The following is a 20,155-nucleotide window of genomic DNA, read 5'->3' as shown; positions in this document are numbered from 1 at the left end:
AAGGACACTTACATGTTTAGGGATCCAGCGCCATTCTCAGCCAGGTTGCTTTGGTGATCTTCGGTTCCAGCACCAGCATGTTTACTTTGAGAAGCCAGCTGTGACTCCTTGTGGCTTCACAGCTGGCTTCTCATTGCGCATGAGCTGTGCTGAGCTTTGTGAATGGTCCTGCAACCTCCTGTGTTCCAGGAGGACCCTTTTGGGTGAAGACTGCAAAGGCAGAATCTTTGCTTCCCTCTTATCAGAGCAAGACTAAAACTTCATAGACTGTTTGCTTTTAGATTTGTTTTTTGGCTTTCCAAGATAAACTCTTGAAACAAAAAAAGCATCAATGCATTTGCACTTGTCCAGGAAAAATGTAACATGCTTCCCTTTATATCTGGAGGCTCTAAACCTTTTTCACTGGTATCTTGCTTCTGATGACCCTCTTAAAACACTCCAGAAATATTTTATAGATTGTATTACACAATATGTCTTTGTACCATTTGCAAAGTACAAATACGGTTCTTTTCATTCCGTGGACTTTAATCCATTTAGCCTATGAATCACACACTTTTGTCACAATTTTTTAAAAAACAGTTCTATAACATGTATTGCTCTTTCAAACTAGAAGTAAACCATATATATTTATTGGTAGTCTTTTATACTTGTCACCCACTCTACCAACTACAGTAATATGTTTACATAGGGTTTTTTTTAACACACAATCTAGGAGGTAATATTGTCATAAAAATGTTAGGTTCAGCACTGCAAATTTGGATGAAAATAAGCTTACCAGGAGGTTAACTTTTCCTGCCTTGAAGTTTCAAGAGTATTTAAGGACCAGACTTAGGGAGACCTTACAAAGAATTATAATTTATTGTACATTTACACATTCTCATCCTTTTGCTGTACTAACAATACTACTAAAGCAGTTGATATCAGTGATGTTAAAAGTTCTCTCATTGTTGCGACTGTTCCAGTCCATGCAGTCTTTATGATTTTTTTAAGTAACTGTACCTCTCATCAAGGCTAGGGGCCCACAATAACCTGTATTTATTAGTCTGTGCACCATAACTATTGTCACCCTTTATGCTCAAGTACCATACCAGTCTCAATAGACAAAATAATATTTTCTTCTTATTCACGCACAGATAATTTTAAGCTGTATTTTTGGTCAAAATATAAAAAAATATATTCATTTTTATATTCTGTTTCAGTTATTTCTAATTAATTCCTATTAACGTAAACATTGTTGAAGTGTAAAAAATTAATTTTTGAAAGAATCCTACACATTAACTTAAGCCGGCCATAGACCGTTTGACTCTCGGCTGGTTCAGTAGAAACCAAATGAGATTCAAACCATGTATGGGCAGACTGAAGCAGCATGCTGGGTTTTACATGTGATCGTGACTGTGTTTACTGGCGGTGACAGCTTCCCTCATTCCCGCCAAGAGAACGCAATGGCTCTACGGGAGGAATTCCCCTGTCAACACTGTCTACGTTGATGGGGGAATCATGATTGCAGAAAGAGATTTGCATAGTCTTTGGCCCACTTTAGTAAGCTTATATTAGATTGTCAAAAGTAACTATTGTTCTCCCTGGCAGCAAATCTCAATTTATAATTGATTATTCAATAAAATGAAAGGTGAAACTTGATTATTTAGCCATTGATATTAGCAGCCCAATCTTCTAAAGAACCAACCCACATTTCTTAATACAAAATTATTTCCATAATTATCACGCACCAAGACTTTAAGCAATCATGCAAACCAAGTTTTATTTGTGATCTAACCTTAGTTACCAAATGTTTTTTTCAGGTCAGTGGCCAAGAAAATACAGAAGACAGAGAGCTATTCAATTTAAATATTTAGTTCAGCCATCACAAGCTTTATTTTTTCTTTAGCACAGGTCTCTGTTATGTAAAATATTAAGACTTAATTGCCTTTTAAAATATCACACTTTACGTTTCTTTGTTTATGGTTTTGTTTTTAACTCCATAGAAAAAGTTACTTGCTGCATTTAAACTTAAAAGGACATTGGTACGGGTGTGTGCAAGTTATTACCTTTATGTATATAATTAGTGTTTGCAAAATAAACAGGTCATTCATTCTGTTGGAACGTGGAACAACAAAGTGTTTTATATATGCTAATTTTATAATAATGCTTTCTCTCATAGGAACTACTTGCACGGTAGTTTAGCTATAATTTTCCTTTAATGTCAGTTGCCCAGCAAATTCTTTATGAAGTAAGAGGAACTGCATATAGAGAATAAGCCTGTTTAATTCAGTGTGTTTTTTTTCCCCTCTTTGTTTGGAACAGCTTCTCTGGTTTGATAAAGCAGCCTATACCTTCATATAATTCATGCCACTGCTGATGGATTCATGTTCATGCATTATTTATGCAAATGTACAGCAAAGAAAGCCAGGGCCTGTAAATTCACATTCTTTTGTACTTAATCCTTCAGCCATCTGTTGCTTTGTACTCATTATTTATCACACAGATATGAAAAAAATAATTCTCTGATAAATTCATGATTTCTTTCCAAAGACAGGCAATCAGCATTAAAACAACTTCTTGTAAAGTTGAATGCGTTGTAGGATGGTGGATGTTAACAGTTGTGTATGTTTTTAAAGTCTCCAGTAGCAAATGGACATGGTTGAGGAGGATACCTACTGTAGGTGCAGGTTGCAGCCTTCTTAGTCCTACACCTTTGCTAAACATAAGTGTACACTCAATGTAGGGAGTCATAAAATCACACTAATGTGCTTTAAAGAGAACCCATTTACAGATGGATATTTGTAAAGAACGCCAAATAAAAGTGCCAGTCTGATGGCCAACATCCTTTGACCCACCCCTCTGAGCCCAGATGTTTAGTCAAAGAAAAATCAATTTAGACATAAGCTCATCTCCTTCTCTTGCTGAGAAACCCACCAATGTGTGGCAGCACTCAAGCAGTGGTTTCTTTTTCACTAGTTGAGTTCAGTTAGAGAAGGTGGCTGTGCACATGCAGAGTTTGAATGGCCTGGATCGGACGATATTGAGCACATTTGGAGTGTAGTGTTCAGCCTGACTTGCAAATGGTAGGATGAAGGGGGATAAGTGGCCAGTAGTTTTTGTGGAGATGTCCTCCCAACAACTGAATCTGTAATGGCAAGACATGCACCATTTACAACAGGGGGAGCACTGGTATGTACTTTTCCAAAGATAATTTTTTGGAAAATCATTCTGAAGGTGAAATTTCACCAAAAGCTTTGTTTAGTATATCTGCTTCCAGTACACCAGACAATTTTCAGCCCTGAGTTCAGTGAACAACAGCAAAAACATTTTTCTATGAGAGATTCTGCTTTTCTCCTGAGACATGTGATTATCTATGCATTTTATAGTAGAGGGCTTGAACCACTTTTCCAAATATATGTGCACAGAGAAGATTATGGTTTTTTTTGTGGTCACATTTTATTTTTATTGAGAGTTTTGACAGCATTTTATACAAGATATAAAACAATGCAATCAAGTAAAAGGAAAGAAAAACAAAGGCAACAGAAAACCATCTCCTGCAACTAGTACAGCATACTACTTATCCTACAAAAAGCACAGGATATATGACACACCGTTGCATATTAAAATGAGTCCCAAAGGGAACTTTGGAGAGTCCAGCACCATCTCTTTATGGATGAAAGGGTAAAGGATCCAGAGATGAATATAACCAATATACCATATATATTACAGAGTTCAGGAGTTGAAAAATATAGGTATCACACTACTAAGTGTGATACCTATATTTAAGTGTAAGACCTACTAAGAGTGTAACACACTCAGAGGTATAAGATGAGGAACCAATCCACCTACCCCCCTCCCAGACTTTATAAAACCTGGCAGGTACACTCCTATTAGCTTAAGTGGCCTTGTAAAAAGAAAGAGTTTTGTTAATCAAAGCTTTCCAAGTGGTAAGAGTAGTAGCCAGGGCAATAATCACCAAGAAAAAATAAAACATTCCATTAGTGATTCTATGAAAGTTAAATCAATTAAACAATTCCTTCTGGAGTTTACTATTCCTCCCTCAGGAACCGAAAAAACAAACCCACTGTGGGGACAATGCCATAGCTTGCTGGTAAAATCAGTCCCAAGGCACAGCTCAGAAATTTTATAAAAATTCTTAAAAAAAGATAATATGAAAAACCTATAGAAAACATTAAAATCTTCCAGAGATAAATACACATAAACCGAAATACATGTGGCAAGGGAAGAAACCCAGGGTGTAGTAAGCGGTTCTCACTAGAAATAAATCACAAGGAGGGCTGTCAGTACCAGATTATAGAAAGGTATTACAGAGCAGTAATAATCTCATGAATGATAGAATGGACAAAGGGAAATTTAGGGAACAGGTGGCTAGAAAATGAAAATACACAGAATAACACTCAATTAGATAAAACTATATGGATTCAACCAAAGTACAGAGATATACAGCAATAAATGTCTGAAATCACAAAAGTAGTTTATAATATTTGGGATCGCGTCACGAAACAGTTCATATGGGAATATAATTCCCCTTTGATCTCACTAAACTGCACAAATTATTTCTTTACCGGGAAATGAGAAAATATCCCAATAATTTTCATAGGGAATACACTGTTAAAAGATATTATACACAAAGGTAAAATTAGGACATATCACAATTTAAATTTAGGTGAAAATAATATGAAACTTAATGAGTGGGGGTATCTCCAGCTGAGGCACTTTGTGAATTCATTACCACAACCAATTAGATCGGAGAAAGAGTTGAACACAGTAGAAAAATTATGCAACTCGACTAAAAAGGCTAAACATGGTATATCGCAAATATATAGAATGTTAACGGAATGCCTTGGCAAGGAGATACCTTCTTTCACCATAAAATGGGAAAGGTAATAAGGGGTAGCATTGTCAAATCACGATCATGTCAAAACGGTATTGAGAGCTGCATACCGCTCTGCTGTGGATATCGGTACCATTGAATAAAATTTTAAATGCTTATATAGATTGTATATACTGTAACTCCAACAATAGCACATAATTACCAAGTGGAAAAAACAGATCAATGTTGGAGAGGATATGGGGATAAGGGGACAATGTTCCACATTTGGTGGGATTGTCCCAAAATTCGAGCATATTGGTTGAAAGTTAGACAAAGGATCATTGAGATTACAGGAGTTGATGTCCTAGATGACCCTTGGTGGTGTCTTATTTCATAGAACAAAAATACCATTCAAACAATAACAAACTACATTGGTCCCAATTCTATTTAATGCAGCTAAAGGAGTTATCCCAGGTAAATGGTTAGAGGTAAAGAGCCTTACTCTAAAGGAGTGGTGTAATAGAGTGGATTACATTTACAATATGGAGTATTTGGTAAGTAGAGAAGAAGAACAACCTAAATATATGTTGGGAAAATGGGTAAAATGGGAAGACTTCAAAAGATCTGGTAATTATCTGGAAATCTTAATGGTAGATACATGATAAAATCTAGAACTCAGTGAAAATCTGAGAGTAAAAAGAGACAACATGAAAATCAAGAAATGTATTAGTGGGTAGGTGGTGGGGGGGGGGATTAGATTGGGGACATTTTCTGGAGGGTAATTGGGGATTAATCTGTACTGGTAATCTTATGTGAGATGTCTGTTCATGTCTCTTTTTTTATTGTTAACAATATTTTGTAAAATTAATAAAATATGTATAAAAAAATACACATAAACCAAAGTAATCTTACCCAGCAAAACATAAAAAAAAAGTAAATGAGACAATTATAAAGCCAAGCATTTGATTATCATACATTGGCAGAAAAAAAAACATGTAAACAGTTTTACGTTTGGCATAATAGGCTTATTTTACCTATCAGGAAAGTGATGCTTTGGGGTTAATTTACTAAAGGCAAATAGTCTGTGCACTGCAAGAACAGTTGCTCTAGATCTGAGGGGAACATGCCTAATCAACCTCTCAGTTGTCACTGGTTCAGATGAAAGTATGGGCTTCATTTGTCAAAAATATTGGCCAGGGCATTCATGGAGGAGGCATGGATATTCATGAGGCATTCTACTTTGTCAACTCTCTCTCCTACTTGTTGTATGTCAGATTTGCACTGCTGCACACATGCCAAGATGTTAGTCTGCAGGGAGGCTTTAAGGGACATTAGCATCTCCTTAATGGTGGTATCGGACACTGGTTGTCCCTGAGTGGGGAAAGCAAGGAACGGGTACTGCTGCTGGGGCCTGTCAGCGGATGTAACTGTGTCTGGGGCACTCACCTCCATGCCTATAGTTTGTGTAGGCCTCACAGGTGAAGAGATGCGCGGCCACGACTTTACAGGGCACCTGGTGGAGGGGGAATCGGATCCAGAGGAATCGCTGCTCCCTGTGAGGGCTCTGGATTGAGAGGGTAGGTGCAGTGTTGTGGATGGGGACCAGGATGCCGTTGTTGGGCCTTCTGAGTGCGGTTCCCGGCCGCCGCCGTCTTGGGAAAAACCGCGGCTTGTGGGCCTGTAAAAATCCTTGATGGCGGGTGGCGCGGGCTGGCCAATTTTCGATCTAGGCATCTCTTGGGGTGCCCAGTAGTGGATGGGCAGTGTTTTGGTGTGGGATCTAGGCTCCAGGGAGGCGGATGGTGATGGATGTGCCCGAGGCCTCCGGATATCTCCTAGAACGTGGTCATCTTCGGTCGCGGTCGCTGCGCTCACCCTTCTGATTCAAAAATATAAACACAGGCTTTATATATATATATATATATATATATATACAGTGCCTTGCGAAAGTATTCTGCCCCCTTGAACTTTGCGACCTTTTGCCACATTTCAGGCTTCAAACATAAAGATATAAAACTAATTTTATGTGAAGAATCAACAAGTGGGACACAATCATGAAGTGGAACGAAATTTATTGGATATTTCAAACTTTGTTAACAAATAAAAAACTGAAAAATTGGGCGTGCAAAATTATTCAGCCCCTTTACTTTGCAGCAAACTCTCTCCAGAAGTTCAGTGAGGATCTCTGGATGATCCAATGTTGACCTAAATGACTAATGATGATAAATAGAATCCACCTGTGTGTAATCAAGTCTCCGTATGAATGCACCTGCACTGTGATAGTCTCAGAGGTCCGTTTAAAGCACAGAGAGCATCATGAAGAACAAGAAACACACCAGGCAGGTCCGAGATACTAGAAAGGAGAGAGCGGCGCCAACTTAGTATAGTACAAGTTTATTTAACACTAGTAAAATTGGTGACTCACTGTCCGAGGTTGGGTGAGACCGGTACACAAAGACTGTTAGGGTCATCCATCTTCCTCTTCCAGGATAGTGGTCATAGGAGAAGGTGGTGAGGTTCCAGAGGTATAGCCGAGCCGCTGTGGGGCTGCTAGTTGTCACTGGCCGCAGCGGAGCATGCACAACAGGGCTCCGGCTGCCGACTTCTGATCCCTGATGACATCACTTCCTGGCAGGAGAAAAATGTGTGGGTATTGGAAGCCATCCCTGCACACTTTCCCCCTGCTGAACGGTTCAAGCGACTGTGTACCAGAGAAAACTACTGGATTTATACCCTGGACACTCTAGCGCCAGGAGGCCTAAACGAGGGATTAGAAATCAATATCACACTCTAAAATATTGCACATATACTTGTGACACCTCATACATTCACACATCATTCCCTATCAGTGACATATATATATATTTTTTTTTTTTCCATCAATATTTTTTTATATATATTTTTTTTTTTATATGTGTATATGTGTGTATATATATGTATATATATATATATATATATGTGTATTCTATTCTCATTTTCATTTTTATTTTTATTTTTATATTTATTTTTATTTTTATTTTATCTTTATTTTATTTTTACTTTTATTTTCATGTTTATTTTTATTTATATATTTTTATTTTTTATTTTTATGTTTATTTTTTTTTTTTTTATCTTTATATATTTTTTTTTATCTTTACATTTATTTTTATTTTAATTTTTTCCCTCCAATACCGTTTTTTCATGTAGATGTATACACACATTACCGATCTATTTTCCCCATGGCCATGTCAGTATTGTTTTTATGGGATTTATTCTTATAAGTCCTCTTTTATGTAATACCATCATGTATTTTTATGTATTTTTATGTACTTTTATGGATTTCCTAGAGACATGTATCCCCAATTGTGTTTTTACTGAGATGACTTTCTTAGAGTCTTTTGGCTCCGCCCCCCCACAGACAGATGTCTTTGCAATTAGTCCGGCAACAGGGTATAAATTCCCTGCCCCACCTGAGACACTCCCATCGCCTGACGAAGGAGCACGGATGCTCCGAAACGCGTGCAACCCCTATTTTTCTCCTGCCAGGAAGTGATGTCATCAGGGATCAGAAGTCGGCAGCCGGAGCCCTGTTGTGCATGCTCCGCCACGGCCAGTGACAACTAGCAGCCCCACAGCGGCTCGGCTATACCTCTGGAACCTCACCACCTTCTCCTATGACCACTATCCTGGAAGAGGAAGATGGATGACCCTAACAGTCTTTGTGTACCGGTCTCACCCAACCTCGGACAGTGAGTCACCAATTTTAACAGTGTTAAATAAACTTGTACTATACTAAGCTGGCGCCGCTCTCTCCTTTCTTGCATCTCTCAGGGCTTCTCCACGCTTCAGCCGGCTGCCGCGGACTATAGCTTCCCTACAGTACCAAACTTTGTTCCCCCCCCACGCAGCTCCATAACCCCCCCCCCCCCTCCCATCCACCCACATTCCTTGTACCACCTTGGGATATTAGAAGAGCGCCATGACACCCCCCACTTTCAGGTCCGAGATACTGTTGTGGAGAAGTTTAAAGTTGGATTTGGATACAAAAAGATTTCCCAAGCTTTAAACATCCCAAGGAGCACTGTGCAAGCGATAATATTGAAATGGAAGGAGTATCAGACCACTGCAAATCTACGAAGACCTGGCCCTCCCTCTAAACTTTCAGCTCATACAAGGAGAAGACTGATCAGAGACGCAGCCAAGAGGCCTATGATCATTCTGGATGAACTGCAGAAATCTACAGCTGAGGTGGGAGACTCTGTCCATAGGACAACAATCAGTCGTATACTGCACAAATCTGGCAAGAAGTGGCAAGAAGAAAGCCATTTCTTAAAGATATCCATAAAAAATGTTGTTTAAAGTTTGCCAAAAGCCACCTGGGAGACACACCAAACATGTGGAAGAAGGTGCTCTGGTCAGATGAAACCAAAATCAAACTTTTTGGCAACAATGCAAAACTTTATGTTTGGCGTAAAAGCAACACAGCTCATAACCCTGAACACACCACCCCCACTGTCAAACATGGTGGTGGCAGCATCATGGTTTGGGCCTGCTTTTTTTCAGCAGGGACAGGGAAGATGGTTAAAATTGATGGGAAGGTGGATGAAGCAAAATACAGGACCATTCTGAAAGAAAACCTGATGGAGTCTGCAAAAGACCTGAGACTGGGACGGAGATTTGTCTTCCAACAAGACAATGATCCAAAACATAAAGCAAAATCTACAATGGAATGGTTCACAAATAAACATATCCAGGTGTTAGAATGGCCAAGTCAAAGTCCAGACCTGAATCCAATCGAGAATCTGTGGAAATAACTGAAAAGTGCTGTTCACAAACGCTCTCCATCCAACCTCACTGAGCTCGAGCTGTTTTGCAAGGAGGAATGGGCAAAAATGTCAGTCTCTCGATGTGCAAAACTGATAGAGACATACCCCAAGTGACTTACAGCTGTAATCGCAGCAAAAAGTGGCGCTACAAAGTATTAACTTAAGGGGGCTGAATAATTTTGCACGCCCAATTTTTCAGTTTTTTATTTGTTAAAAAAGTTTGAAATATCCAATAAATTTCGTTCCACTTCATGATTGTGTCCAACTTGTTGTTGATTCTTCACAAAATATTACAGTTTTATATCTTTATGTTTGAAGCCTGAAATGTGGCAAAAGGTCGCAAAGTTCAAGGGGGCCGAATACTTTTGCAAGGCACTGTATATATAGAGAGAGAGAGAGCAACAAAGAGCTACAAAAAAGAAAGTAATTGTTTTCTTCCTAACATATGAGTGATTTCAGCGGATATAAAATTTTAGGGTTTACAGTGATAATAAGTCCTGGTGGAAGTTATAAATGTAAGTTGGTGATAGTAAAAGTTATTTTGAAAAGTCTGCTTACGTTCAAACACAAGCTATTCCTGTCATAGGTAATGGCTTCAATAAAAGTAAAACTATAATAAAATACAATATAATAATACGTTTAGGGTCAATTTTATTTCAGTTTATGCATTTTAAACATATTTTCTATACATGTATTTATAATACTGAATGTCTACTATGTTTGTTTTTCTGTTTTTTTTATTTTATTTTTTTTATTTCACAACTAAACATTTACTATCTGACAAAGGATTCCCAGACTACTTGCAGACACATGCAACAACATTTTTGCTTTTACATGATTGGATTATAGAAACCAGTGAACTTCCCCTCAGATCTAGAGCAAATGCACTTGTAGTGCACAGTAAATTTGCTCTTTGTACTTGACTAGGTGTTTGATAAGGATTAAAGCCCCGTACACACACGCAGATCGTCGTCATACAAATGTTTGTCTTTTCTCCCCGGGATGTCGGTGTCTGTTGAAAAGTGCAAAGACAGCACAAGGACAGCACAAGAATTTTGTCCGCAGACTTCAGCTGACTGCAGAAGTGATGTCATGTAATGGTTAACTTTCCCTGTGTTTTTTATTTTCTGAGCATGCCCAGTCTTGCAAATCTGCGGTCTGTCGGCTGATTTCTGTACTGACAGGCGAACAATCGTCCGTTCTGGTGTCTGCAGACAAAAATTTTCATGTTTGCAAGAAAGACTCTTGTCCGCGGATTGTGTGCAGACATCTGTCGGAGGCACCATACTAACACGCATACAATCGGCAGATCTTTCGTCCGCCGACGTTTGTATGACGACGATCTGCGTGTGTGTACGGGGCTTAAGTCACTGCTTTGGAGTTGATTTACTAAAATTGAAGAGTGCCAAATTTGGTGCAGCTGTGCATGGTAGTAAATCAGCTGCTTGTTCAATTAAATTATATGTAAACTCAACAATTCATATTCCTCATATGGGCCTGCTGTTCTATGTACTTATATGAAAACATATCCTGTTCTCTTTATTTTGCTTCCTTTGTGTGAAATCCCTAGTGTTCCTGCCAGTCCATCTGCTATAAAAACTTACCACACTAAGCAGGAAAGTACATTGTGATCAGTTCTCTAGCTGGGCTCTCCTCCAATGTTCAGACTTGTCCTGACATTACCACCCCACACAGCATTTTACTGGGAAGCTCAGCATTCTGCAGTTTTTCCTCCCCTAGCTTTTATGCAGCTGAGAACAGAGGGTATGTGATCACAAAAAAGGGTATTTATAATGTTTTTTTTATATCTATACACAAATGTTTTGTGTTTCATTTCTATTTTAAAATTAATTGGATGTTTTGCTAGATAAAGGTTCACAATATAATTTAAGTTTTGACAAAAAAAAAAAAAAAAAACAGGAATTGGATTGGTTTCTATGCAAAGCTACATTAGATTTTGCACTCTCCAGTTGCACTCTCCAATTTACTCTCTTAGTAAATCAGCCACTCGAGTGTACATTTAAGTATGATCTTTGGAGTTCTGTAAACTGGCTTTTTTATTGTCCATTAGGAGACACAGGATATAGGAATTTAAAGATAGAGGTTGGACATTCCTATTTATCTTTTAACTTTTTTTCCTCTTCTATCCAAATTTTCATTACTTTAAGGATTTTTTCATAATTCAAGTTTTAATAAACTGCTTAAAGCGGAGTTCCGGGCACAGATGTCATTTTTCAATAAACATACCCCCGGGACAGTCAGGGCTAGCACATTCCACAATGGCTAGCCTCTGATCTGTCCCAGTTCGCACTTACCTTTTAGAAGAAATACTTACTTATAAAATTTCTTCCACAGCGTTTCCATCTCTCTTGTGGGCAGCTGAAGCCGGCGCGGTCCTCTTCGGAGTCTTCTTCCGCGTCTTCTTGTCCCAGAATGCGCCGCACCGGCCCCTCTCGTCACTTCCGGCGTGGCGCTGCATTCCTCCACAGCTTCTGGGCATGCCCAGAAGCTGTTTAGCAGGGGAATGCGGCGTCGCCCGGAAATGACGAGCGGGGCCGGTGCCTTCGCATTGATTCCTGGGAGCTGTGACGTTCAGCTCCCAGGAATCATAGCGAGGCAGGAAGTGACGGGGTGAGCCGCGGCTCCGAGGGAGGAAATACTCCTGAGGTGAGTATCTTCGATCTTCAATTGCAAGGTAAGTAAACAAAAAAAAAAAATAATTATCCAATTCCTTTTCAGGTGAGGCATACTTAGCGGAGGGGCACAAAAAAAATATTGTTTTTGTGCCCGGAACTCCGCTTTAAAGAATATGTAAGCCCAAAATGTCATATTCCTGGTATGTGTCTGCTATACCAAATACTTATATGAAACATTATCCAGTTCTATTTGCATTGCTTCCTTTGTGTGAAATACCTGGTGTTCCTGCCAGTCCCTCCACTTTCCTATTAAAAACTGATCATGTTAAGCAGGATTACACAGCATGGTCAGTTCTCTAGCTATGCTGGGAACTCAACCCGTTCCCCCCAATGATTAGACTTGTGCTGACACCCTCTCCCCTGCCCCCACAGCCTTACACTGGGAAGCTCAGTGCCCTACTGTTTTTTCTCCCCTAGCTTTTATGCATCTGAGAACAGAGGAAGTATGATCACTTATAAAAAAAAAGGGGAAAATGTATTTATCATGTTTTTTATTTTTTGTATCTATACATACTGTAAATGTTTTACCTGTCATTTGTATTTTAACCTGAATGGGTTGTTTGGCTGAGTAGCACCTGTTTTGGTTCCAAAGAGATGAGAACTGAATCAGTGGTGATATGAATATCCTCCAACCTGCACTGGGATAGCCTAAGAAGCAGCTTCTTTTCAGCTGCTTACTTAGCTTTGGGCTAAAGGGAAGAGCATCTCAGGCCAGGAGGGACCAATAAGGAACAGCAATTATTAAAGGCAACAGTAACTGCAAAAAAACTCTAATTTAATAAATAGGTTCACCTGCTAATATACTGTAATGGACCACTACACACATACAGTAGCACAGACCTAGCTATCTGGTACAGTGCATGCAAGAAAATAGCAATTGGACAGATACATGTCTGTCACTAGATTCAAATACATATAGAAGATGCAACAGTTAAGCTATTAGAACACATGCGCGCTTGCCTGATAGTCTCTTCTTCAGGACTGGATGAAATACAGCAGCAGCAGCTGTTGCGTGGTACTTCCTGGGAACTCCCCTTTATACAATGTCACATTCCTGGAAAAAATCAGAAATTACCTGCCTTTAAGCAATTAACTCTACGATGTTAATTATTAATAAACAGCTATTTATGAATACAGACACTGGAGGAAAGCAGCTCTCTACAAGTCTTTCAGCCATGTATTCCTTAGAGTACTCTACTACTAAGATTCCCAAACAAATTCATGATGGTTAAGGGTGGGATTATAGTGGGCTTGCCTTCAATGATATTTCTGCTCCCTAGTGTTCACGTTCTGAAGACAGCTGCATATAACCCACATTGTATTTACTATTTGCCTGACTAAAATTTTTTGTAAAGAGAATCAAATGGAGCCAGGTCAACATGGAGTAATAGCAACATGAATTTATTGCAAGTATTATGTTTAAAAATTCCAAGGTTATGTGTACAGGCCTGGAGTGCAAGACAGGATGGTAGCAAGAATCGGATGGACTAGAGAGTATGCTGCAGAGCACAAAGCCAGGACCCACCACAGGAGATGGTGACCAGAATAGCTTCTGGCTAACACACACTCTTGACAGGGAACCACGGGCAGAGCAGAGCAGAGGGGGCGGGCTGTTTTGTGTTTCTGAGGCCCTAACTCCATTATCAGATGACTTCTCTGTGGCATACTTTTCAGTCCATCTGGTTCTTTCTGCCAGCCTGTCTCATACTCCATCCCTTTACACAGAACCTTGGAAATTTTAAATGTAAGTGTCTTGCAATAAATTAGTGTTGCTTTTACTCCATGTTGACCTGGCACTCTTTGACTCTCTTCACATATCTATGAGGGATTGCCAGAAACTTTTGAGGAGCTGCCAGTGACTGCCTGTTTCCTGATTATATTCAATTTGTACATCCAGCCATTTCATCCCAGCTACATCATCTATCCCATTATGGTGTTTACAAACTTTTACACTAGACTGTACATCCACCTGCCAGGGAAGCTCTGATTTACTTGCTATTTTTAGCTTGATTTTGGTGTGTAAAAATTTTGTAGATTTTTTTAATTGATTTTTGATCATAATAATTACAAAAATATGCATGAAATCACTATACATGCGCTTTAAATTGTATTGGCAGATAAAATATCCATGCCTATTTAGACACTGGACTAGACTTGTGAGTTTTTTTTTTCTGGCCTTACATCCCCATTCCAATCTATTTTGTTATGATTAGAGGTTCCCCATAATCACTATAAATTTGAAATGTTTTACTGTATGTTGTGCTCTCTGAGGCAGAATATGCCTTCTACAGGCATATCATTTTTTTAATTTTAATCATCACTTTGCAAACATATGTTAGTTGGCACAAGATTTGTTTCCTTTTACCAACATAACCCTGCTGGGTGTTTGACTCACATTGGGGTTAATTTACTAAAGGCAAATAGACTGTGCACTTTGTAAGTGCAGAGGCAGGGAATTTGCTCCAGTGCTTAGTAATGAGAGGAAGTTCTGCTGACTTCCATTAGCCAATCATGTGCAAGCATAAAATGTTTTTTTTTTCTTTGCATGTGATTGGGTTATCTCTGGTACAAATTCTCTTGTAGACTGCAACTGCACTTGCAAAGTGCACTGTGTATTTGCCTTTATTAATCACTTCAGCTCTGGAAAGTTTTACCCTCAATAACAAGGCAATTTTTTGTGATACGGCACTGTGTTGCTTTAAATGACAATTGCGGGGTGGTGCAACGTTGTACCCAAACAAAAGTGATGTCCTTTTTTTTCTCATAAGCAGAGCTTTCTTTAGGTGGTATTTGATCACCTCTGCAGTTTTTATTTTTTGCGCTATAAACAAAAAAGGACCAACAATTATGAAAAAAATATATATATATTTTGTACTTTGTGCTATAAAACATATCCAGTAAAAAAAAAAAAAAAACTAATTTCTTTATGAGTTTAGGCTAATTTGTTTTCTACTACATATTTTTGGTAAAAAAAATCACAAAAAGAATATATTAATTGGTTTGCGCAAAAGTTATAGCATCTACAAACTATTGGATAGATTATTGGACTTTTTATTTATTTTTTATTGTTTTTATTAGTAATGGCAGAGATCAGCAATTTAAGTGGGACTGAGACATTGTGGTGACAAATCTGACACTAAGTGACTTTTTTGGGGACCAGTGACACCAATAAAGTGATCAGTCCTAAAAATATGCACTTTTACTGTAGAAATGACACTGGCGGGGAAGGGGTTAACACCTGGGGCAATCAAAGGGTTATGTGAGCTCCTAGGGAGTGCTTTCTAACTGTGTGGGGGGTGGACTGACTGCAGGAAGATATTAGGAACTCAAAATCTCTCTCTTCTTGTCTGACAGAATGGTAGCCTGCCTTGTTTACATAGGCAGACCACCTTTCTGTCATTCTCATGAAAGATCGTGGGTTATGTGAACTCCTAAGGAGTGATTTCTAACTGTGTGGGGGGATGGACTGACTGCAGGAAGAGAGAGAGATCGGTGTTCCCGATTAGTAGGAACACAAGATCTCTCTCTTCTTGTCTCACAGAACGGTAGTCTGCCTTGTTTACATATGCAGACTGCCTTTCTGTCATTCTCCTGAATGATCGTGGGTGGCGAATGTTCACAATCTCAGTGGGAGCACGGCTCCGGCAGTGCCCGTGTGCCCCCTAGAGCTTTCCTAAAAAATCACAGACTGGTACATGATATTGTGCTTAAGGGCCACCCGGCCACAGTAAATGTACGGGGGGCGGTCCTTAAGTGGTCAAATCAACCCCATTTTTTGGTATGCAATGTTTGAGGTTCTGCAACAAAAATTACTCTGCACTACTGCTGTAAACCTGATGCTGGTACCCCAACAATGGCGTAGACATGTATACAGGATACGCTTTTTTCTTCATGCAGGGAAGTGTTCCATTTTGCATTGAGTTTCTCAGGAACTATTAAGAATTATCTGTTTCAGACTCAATAAATATTGGAATGTCATGTGGGGAAGTCAGAGGTAGGGAGGGTAGAGTGAAAGTGAAAACCCGTAGAATATGGGTCTTTTTCCAGCCTGTTTATAATGTTGGTGGCTTTCTTGACTTATGCATCGTTTGTTGTTTGACTATGCTTTAATCTTTTGAAGTTCTTCATGAGGTGCCCCAAGTGACTAAATGCTTAAGAACACGTGTATTGCCCTGGTACTTTGGACAAATGACTTTAAGGCTTGTATAAGCAAACACAATAAGTACAATAAACCTATATTTGTGCGTTTTTTTAATTCATATTTTTTGTTATAGTTTAAGAACTTAGCATTTTATTTTATTCTTAGTATTTATTGCGTTTCTACTCTCCTTTTTTTCTTCTAGGCAAAGAAAGGAAACTATGCATTCTTATGGGATGTGACAGTTGTAGAGTACGCAGCTCTAACAGATGATGAATGCTCTGTGACTGTCATCGGAAACAGCATTAGTAGCAAAGGCTACGGAATAGCACTCCAGCATGGCAGCCCGTACAGAGATATTTTCTCCCAGAGGTAATGCCGGCCCGCTTCCATTTGTTCTCTAGTTAACCTCTTTTGTACTGTAATAAAGTAGCTGATGCTTCATTGTGACAGCAGTACACATATTCTCCACATGTCTAAATGTGAAAGGTGACATCGAAACTGTGTAAGGCCAACATCATTGTGCCTCTAATGTCTACACTTTATTACATTTAAATACCCACCAGAGCAGTGTGGGGTTGACATCAGTATAGAACTAAAATGAAGATGCTACATGCCTTTATGTAGGTGCAAATGTGTTACCTATTTTATATCTTGTAGACTACTAAAATTGCTGATTTTAAATATTTGAATCAAAGTTAATGTTTTTTCTCAATTAGCAAAGCCCTGATAACAAATGTACTGCAGGAATAGACCCCCTTTAAAGAGGGCCGCTCTAAACTGTGGCTAAAAAAGTAGGCAGAGATCAAATAATTAGTCACCAGTAATGCCCACGATCTGCTTGCAGCTGATCTTTACCCCATTGCTTTACCCCATGGCTTGTTCATTCTTAAAGGAGAAGCAGGGTTTATTTTCCTCAAGTCAAAGCTGTACCTCTGATACCTGGCAATGTAAAAATCAGTGTGAGAAGGAATATGAGTTTCATAGAAATCACAGAACCACAGAATTGATAAGACAGAAGCAGGCAGATCCTTTCACTGCAGATCTTTAAATATAATTTCCTCTACAGCAGACCCAGAATCTCACTCTACATCTCATGAGTCTAGCAGTGCCTTAGTTGACCTCAAACTGCAGATATATAGGTATGAGACTCAAAGCACAAGAGTTCTTAGGCATAGGAAGTGCTCTGCTATTTTTCAGGAGGAATTCAAGGCAAAAGACAAACTTTTCTAGGCACTTCACATGGGTATAATTAACATTTATAAATGTTTCATATAAAGTAGCAATTCTTCATGTTTTGAATTCAGGTGCATTTGAACTCTTTAGGTGAAGATTTTCGACATGTTTAGGTAAAAATGTTTAATAGCAGCATAGAAAAAGGGAAGTTAATGCTGAAAAAAGGAACGGTTAATAGAATGGCCATAGACTGTTGGCCATAGACACATTACTGTGAAGAAAAGTTAACACAGTCAAGTTTTTCATTTCTAGTTGGTGTGCATATTTGGACTGATATTTTTTGTATAATTACAAGAAATAGCTTGCTGTGTTAATTAGAAGCATGAATTTTAAAGCTGGATCTGATCTTTTTTAAATAACGCTATGTAAAGAGCATTACAGTTATATGACCCAAAGCAAGCAAGTACAAGCCTTCAACATTTTCCTGTAATTAGAATAATGAAAACCAGTGTATGATGTTTATAGGTTACTGGACCCTTTTGCAGCTCTATTAATCAGATGTTTGTAAAATTCAATTTCCATGTTAAACATATTTGCATACTGTTTTTACTTAATAATATAACATTTTGGAAAAAAGGTCATATAGTTTGTTCCTTAATGTGGTCCGGGAAACGTTTCCTGTGCATATAAAAGCATTAGCTGACTTCATAAAGGTAATTCTTTTGTTAAATCTGAACTTCAGGCAGATATAAAAGACACACATTAATGCACCTCTATATTCATGAATACTTTAGCAGAGATATTAAACAGTGTAAGCATCATCCTCTTGGAATCTTTTATAGAGCACAGCTCTGATTAACCACTTACCGCAAACCGACTTACCTGTACTTCGGCTAGCAGAAATGGTTGTACCAGGATGATGCCTGGCATCAACCCGGTATTGTATTTTAGAGCCAGCAGTCAGCTTTTTAGGAGATAACAGCCGATTTGCCTCAGCAGCCGCTTGGCCATTATCCCCCCTCCCGCCGCCTTCCGCGGCTCGACCTGGGTCTCCCATCCCACCGGGAGACCCGAGCAACCAGCCGGCATGTCCACCGGCTGGTTGGAGTTCCAAACAAAGCCGGATTTGGCTTTGATCGGGTCTCTGATGTAGTAGCCTGGAAGCAAAGTCACAACGTCATTTCCGGTATACTCGGCTGCTAACAGCGCCGATTTTAAAAAAACTGTCAGTATTCGAAAATACCAATTTTGGCATTTTGAATACTTTAAAGTATAGTGGAGGGGTCTGGGGTCTTTTAGACCCCAGATCTCTCCATAAAGAGTACCTTTTACTGCCTAGTACTGTCACAAGAGATGGTTATCACAAATTATTTTAATCTTATTTTTTAAATAATTGGCAACCCCGTAGGCAGTTTGTGAGTTAAGAAGTAGAGGTAGTGGAAGATGAGGTAGAGTAAAAGCTAGGATTTATCTCTTGGCAGGTATTTTTCTGCATGAAAATGAAATGCAAAAAGCCTCACTAATGTCACTGAATTTAAGTTGGTGTTTACTAAAAGAGCTGATGAAGCCTGGATGAGAGGGCTTTAATGAGAATAATTAAATAGGTCTGTTTGGCAGTGCAGAGGCAGGAATTGTATTTTTGGTGGGCAGATTTGTTTTCTTAGTGCTATGCAACATTACCTGCAGCACCCATACTACTCATTTCACTACCCATTCACTTAAATTGCTCTGTCTCTTAGGAAAGCTTTTAAAAGTTGGAGCACTAAATTCACTTCTACATCCATGCATTAAATCACTTGCCAAAAACAGTAACCAAAGAGAAACTGTGCATGGCTTTAAATCGGGCATTTCAAAGATCCTCCAGTTAATCACAACATTTTGCATTAAAAAAAAAACCCCTAAAGACCTTGATTTCTTATCTCTGATGACAGTCCTATGTCAGACCAGGTACATTTTTTCTCCTCCTTTTCTGCAGTGTGGGAGGGTTCTTATTGCAATGTCTATGATTCTTCCTATTTCTAAGCTGCCTATTGGCTGATAAAACTTTTCATTACCTAGATCCTTAGAGTCCTTTAGTCCAAAAGAAACAATGTTGTGATGTAGTAAAGGGACCATATCAAAACTGACCTGAACATGGGTTATGGAGGGTTACCTGACAATGGATTCAGATATTTCTGGGTTTCATTAGCTTTATAAACTATTTTAGCTTACCATGTTTATTTTTATTTAATGTATTTTAAAACTGGATTTCTTTTGTCATTGCCTAATTAAAATTAATTGAAAAAGTGAAATTAGAAAACACAAAAAAAAAAAAACCTTTAAGAATGTTTGCAGTAGAATTGCAGTGACCCATAATGATACCAAGTGAAATGCTTGCTAAGAGTAGTGGAGCAATCTTAATCTTGCCAAGTCCTAATTAAAGTTGCCAAATGACCTCTGTGAAGAATCAATGTATGGCAACAAATTGACTTTTTTTTCATTTTGCTAAAGAGCTGCTAAACTGTTTACGGTGACAGAAATTAGAAGA

General features: G+C 38.8%; 1 protein-coding gene across 3 annotated transcripts in view; it reads left to right on the top strand.

Moving 5' to 3' along the window:
• GRID1 (glutamate ionotropic receptor delta type subunit 1) overlaps window positions 1–20,155 on the top strand; it is a 1,530,549-nt gene that overhangs the window by 1,433,347 nt on the left and 77,047 nt on the right. For all 3 annotated transcript variants that reach the window (XM_082268262.1, XM_082268263.1, XM_082268264.1), the window contains exon 14: window positions 16,658–16,824. In XM_082268262.1, the coding sequence (XP_082124388.1) occupies window positions 16,658–16,824 (167 nt within the window). The remainder of the gene's footprint in view (window positions 1–16,657; window positions 16,825–20,155) is intronic.

The sequence above is a fragment of the Pelophylax lessonae genome (assembly GCF_965119305.1).
Source record: "Pelophylax lessonae genome assembly, chromosome: 9".
Classification (NCBI taxonomy): domain Eukaryota; kingdom Metazoa; phylum Chordata; class Amphibia; order Anura; family Ranidae; genus Pelophylax; species Pelophylax lessonae.
Note: the sequence above shows the minus strand (reverse complement) of the source record. Positions and strands in the feature narration are given on the sequence as shown.